The following is a 5,716-nucleotide window of genomic DNA, read 5'->3' as shown; positions in this document are numbered from 1 at the left end:
ATTTCAGCTGAAAGAAATTGAAATATATATATATATATATATATATATATATATATATATATATATATATATATATATATATATAATATCATCGGGGCAGACGAAGAAGAGTTCATTGGTTTCATTAGAGGGGGATAGTGTGGCAATTACACAAGATATACATGTATGTGTAATGATATATAGTACAGCGATAGATTAATTTTAAAAATACGCATTTTTTGTGCATTCGACTTGCATTTAAATATTACATACGGCCTTTATTTTTATTGAGTGTTAGGTTACGAATTTCAAATAAAAATCTAAAAAATTGTATACTTACGTTATTACCCTTACAAACATTTTATATATCTTAAAAACTAATATTGTTTATAAATGATCTGTCCTTTCGACCTAAACCAAAAAAGGTAACAAAGACTTACTTCGAGTAAAAAACTCCCCGTAAAATCCCTTGTACGTGTTTGAAGAATCCGATGTGAATGTGACCAGCATGTAGTTTGTTGTCGACACAAGGACACCAGGGGCCTTGGTCCCACAGAAACGGCCAAACGGTCGTGACGTCATAAGAATGCCATCGTAGACTGACAGATAGTCGCTGCTGCAAGAAGATCCACTACCTTGGCTCTCTAGCACCGATATGCTGTAATATAAAGTTCTAGTGACATAAACCAATTCACATAGTATTTATGATTTTACTGTACAAAATGCTCCGTTTTCTAATAGACCATTGGATGATAGCGCATTGGAAATCCACGCACAAAGTCTGGATGAGAAGAGCCATATATATATATATATATATATATATATATATATATATATATATATATATATATATATATATATATATATATATATATAAGATCCACCAGCTACTATATTCTGATATTAAGCAGACTTTAAGTATAGTTATTCATTCAAGCAAAGCCTCTTCTGAATTACACGATAAAAATTGTACACTTATTTAACTTAAGTTTGCTTACTTTAAGACTACGTAAGTTCCAGAAGCTCCCATTAACAACCAGGAGTAGGACTTTGATATTGGGTAACCTAAAGGATAGCCTGGGCTTACGACTTGTCCAGAGTTCATCAGTGTAACGGACTCGTCTTGTGAAAAACAGCAAAAAAAATCAATCAATGATCTGTTCGACATTGTACATTTTTTACAGTGCTTGTTAGCGCGAAAACCCTCGAAAACACAAAATTTAATTAAGGGATGGTTGAGTCAGTGAATCTCATGGTTGCTAAACCGAAAAGTCGTGTTTGAACCCTTGGACAGGTAACGCTCGATAGCTGGGGACAGCAACCTCTACTAGAGACATCTCCAAAATCAAACAACTACTGCCTTGTATTTTTTTCTTGGTTGGACAAAGGCTATGGAAGCAAATCCAAAAAGATTAGCAGGCTGAAATCGGAGTCAACGGTCTGTATGGCGCATAAGAAGTTGACACGTAGTACTTAACTGTGTTGGAGAAATGCCTTCCAATACTAGAATTAAGAACGAAGGAGAAAGAAGAAAAAAATGGATACGTATTCTATCTCTATAATGCGCTAGGTAGTGTATCATTTTTCGTTCGTACTTCAGTATAGGCACTTTGTCTTGCTCGGCCTAGTGTTAATTATCTTTTTTATTTGAAGTCAACTAAATTTTAAGTACATTTTGTCTTCTTTGATTACCCTTTGAAAAACAGCATCTAACGGCCGTATGAACAAAACTTTCATTTAATCGTGGTAGTTCTATGGTCTCCGTTAGAACTTGTCTTAATTTAGAATGTGGGGGCAACGAGATTAATATTAAGGGTGTTTTAATTTCTTTCCACAAATGTATATTACAATGGTATTATGTATATTACCCTTTATCTCGTACGTTCCGAAAAAGCCTTTACTGGTAACCGAAGCGTCAGTTCTGAACACAACATGCATATAGTTGGAACTCGAGACAAGTATTTTCGGTATGGAACTGCCACAGAAGGTCCCAAAAGACCTGCTAGAGGTAGATGAGCCGTCAAAAACTTGAAGGTAGTCCAGTGTACAGGCGCCATCTTGTAGTTGGAAGTCCGTTATACTTTAGAAGATAAATTAATAAATTAATAAATACAGCTTCAACAAGCTAGTGTTATAATCTAAAACGTAAACTCAGAATTATTTTTTCACGTAAAGTTATAAGTTATCATTCGAATTTTATTTAGTGTAAGTTTACTTTTTATTATCCTTCTAAATTTTAATCAGAAAACATTTAAAAGTGATTCGTTTTCTTTTGCTACTTTCTTAAAACAAGTTAAATTTTATACAACTAACTAGTTTAAAAAATTTAATCACAACAACCAACTAGCCTTTTATTAATTATCTTCTTTTATAAGAACGCGCATTTTTTACTATATCATCTCATTTTTTAATTTGTTAATATATTTTCAATTTAAAAATATAAAACCGGTTAGAAAATAAAATAAACAATTTTGCAACTAAGCGTTTAATCTAATGTAATGTACATATCAAATGCATTACCTGAGAACAATGTAAGTACTGAAGCGACCACCTATAGTCCAGCTAAAACTGGCACCATTTATGTAACCGATGGGATACCCCGGGCTGGTAATGTATCCGGTCGATTCCTCAAGGTATGTGTGACTACCTTCAATGTTAATGCAATCAGGCAATATAAATATGCAGATTGTATTCTAATATATATATATATATATATATATATATATATATATATATATATATATATATATATACATGCGTGGTTGGGGCAAATAACATGCTTTAATTTCCGGGATATACACCTTTTGCGCCATTGCCGGGGAAGTGTTAACATGGGAAAAAGGGGGGGGGGGGGAGGGGGTGTTCCCCATGACAGAGTGTGGGAGCGATTGCCAGCAGGAAGATGGTCAGCATGCGAGAGTTGCTTCAGTGGAGGTCCGCACTACTCCCACGCACTACTCCCACACACAGCTCCCACGCCCTATCAGAACATCACCAAGCCTCATCAACTGCATCCTCTACTCCAGCCTTCACCTACCCCACCCCTTCTTTGAACTACCAAAGGTTGGTTGTGTAAATAATGACTTATCTATCAAAAAAATTAAAGAGAGAAATTATGCACATATTGAAAGTACACATAATTCATTTATTTTTTTTATCTATATCACTTTTAATTCAAATGCTTAGACTTTTGACAACGGCGGCCATATTGAAAAATTAACCACTTCGTAGGATTTCCACCATTCATTTAAGTTCAATAAACAATGAATTCATAATCTTCTACCATATTTTGGGGTACGCAGCTAAAAATTTTAAGTGCAGATCTTAAAACTAGTTACTTATGAATTTTCAAATAGTGGGTCCGTCCAAAACACTAGATTTAATGCCCCAAATTTCAACAAAATTTGGTGTTTCTACAGGATCCATAGTTTGAAAATTTACAAGAAATTAGTTTTAAGATCTGTATGTTCTCTAGATCAGTATTTAAAAAGTTTTTTTTATTATCGTAGCATACATAGAACTGACGTGGTAAAATGTTGGTTGAGTTTCTTTCTGTTATCCATGCACCCAATCTTTTCTGCTACAACGACTTGAATTTCAGCGTATTTTTTGTCAATAGAAATGATACGGTGTTTATTTGATGGCTTGATTCAACCAATAGTTAACTTGAAATACATCCCACCTCTAAATAGTACATTCTATACCTATAATTGTATACTCCGCCACGAATCCTTTGAACTGATCGTACGTGTTTGACCGATGTATCAGGTGCATGTAGTTAGTAGACGACAGAAACGGTCCACGATGTGGGCTACAGATTCGTCCAAAGCTTCTGCTGCTTGACCAGCCGTCAAAGACTTCGATGTAATTGGATGTGCAATTGTCACTGGTCTCCATGCCGATGTAGGTTATGCTGAAATAGTGTTCGAAAATAATGTGATATTAAACACATAATACGATACACGTAACAATGAAACAGCTTATTTAGGTGCAGAGACAGACTTATTTATATATATATATATATATATATATATATATATATATATATATATATATATATATATATATATACTACTAAAAGTCAAGTTTGTTTACATGTTTGAATATTTATTTGTTTGTTTGTTTGCCTGATTGACTATTGCTCATGGTTGCACTCATCGTGGAAAGCTGTAAAATAGTATGTAGGTAGAGAAAAAATTTTGTTTTAAGACAGACTGTTAATCACAAATTTATTTAAAGACGTTAATTAATTTATTGATTTATTCATACGTAGAGTAACCCATTTTTTTTTAAAATGTTAAAACATTGACTAAACTTTGTGGGAATAGTGACGTCACAGGTTTTTGTTTACTCTTTAGTACAATAAAATGGCGGCGTCTATCGAAGAAAATTGTGTTCCCATTCAAAAGTTTAACGCGTTCTAAATCTAATTTTCTGTCGGTCATAACTTTAACAATACGTCCGTTTGCTGTATTTATTACGTTCCAACACTTATATCAATTTTAAACTGTCTTTTTTCATTTAGTTTTACAATAAATTTCTCTAGATCTAAAGATCAGCTGTCGAAGGAAAGTTATGAATCTAGCCTAGATCTAGATCTAGCCTAGATCTAGGTCACTAGACTCAATGTAAATTCTAGATCTAGACTTAATGTAAATTCTACATCTAGAATCTATTTCAGGCCTTAGGGGTCATCCATAAATGACGTCACACTCGTAGGGGGGAGGGGGGGGTCCGTAATTTTGTGACGATGTGTGATGAGGGGGAGGGGGGGGGGGGGGTCAGATGTTGCGACGTCACATTTTTGCATTATAAAAAAGCAATGCTAGAAAACGAATTTTAGACGTTATTTCGCGTTTTAGATAACTGTTTTAATAAATTGTAATAGTTTAGACAAGATTTTGGAAAAATATCGATGTTTTTAAAAAAATTCAACTGCAATTTTGAGGTGGGTTGTAGGTTGAGGTGTGACGTCATTTTAGTGGGGGGGGGTCTGGCTTTTTGTGACGACGTGTGACGGAGGGGAGGGGGGGAGGTAAAAATCGTCAAAAAAAGTGTGACGTCATTTATGAATGACCCCTTAATACATCTAGAATCTATTTCAGGCCTTAATTATTTTATATAAATCTTTGTTTGGCTAATTTAAGATAAAATTTAATTTGAAAGTTACTAGATTCTACTACTAGACTTAGATCTAGATCTATGCGCGGAGACTCAAAAGTATAGTATAAAAATTCATTTGTGACGTCACGAGTAAATAGCTAAGTTGGTAGCGTAGTCCGCTCTCATGCGGGTGGCACAGGTTCTAGACCAATATGTCAATGATATTTTTTTTTCAATTTTTTTTTTTTAGATGTGAATGATAAAGTTGCCTATCTGAACTTGGCAGGATACAGGGCAGGTGAAGTAGAGTTCATCTGTTTCTTTGTCCTAAGCATATGAAAGGATAGTGTGGTCAGAGACATGCGCGGCTGGAATCGTTTTTTAAACGATAAAAACATGTCGTCTGAGACTTGGCGGGACACTGGGCAGGTGAAGTAGAGTTGAGTAGGTCACCTGTGACGTCAGTATATGAAGGGATAGTCCGAAATCGGTGTTTTCGGTGTTTTTAAAAGATAAAGAACATATTTTGGAATGTGGGAGGTGGAGGGGGGAAGGGGGCGGGGGGGGGGGGACATATGTTGGGGCGCCAAAATGGTTTGGAAAAATAAATTGAAAGGTTGAGGGGGGCTCAAAT

At 34.9% G+C, this 5,716-nt stretch overlaps 1 protein-coding gene across 1 annotated transcript; it reads right to left on the bottom strand.

Annotated features, from left to right (window-relative positions):
* Positions 1-390: 390 nt before the first annotated feature.
* Positions 391-2,036, bottom strand: LOC131930562 (tolloid-like protein 2). The gene is made up of 3 exons (XM_059287105.1): positions 1,862-2,036; positions 978-1,101; positions 391-652 (listed from the first exon to the last, which is right to left on the bottom strand). Exons 1-3 carry the CDS (start codon positions 2,034-2,036, stop codon positions 391-393), a joined length of 561 nt encoding a protein of 186 aa, XP_059143088.1.
* Positions 2,037-5,716: the final 3,680 nt, after the last annotated feature.

The sequence above is a fragment of the Physella acuta genome, unplaced genomic scaffold (genome assembly GCF_028476545.2).
Source record: "Physella acuta isolate Inbredline_101_S28 unplaced genomic scaffold, ASM2847654v3 ptg000099l, whole genome shotgun sequence".
Classification (NCBI taxonomy): Eukaryota; Metazoa; Mollusca; class Gastropoda; family Physidae; genus Physella; species Physella acuta.
This window is presented reverse-complemented; position numbering and strand designations above follow the sequence as displayed.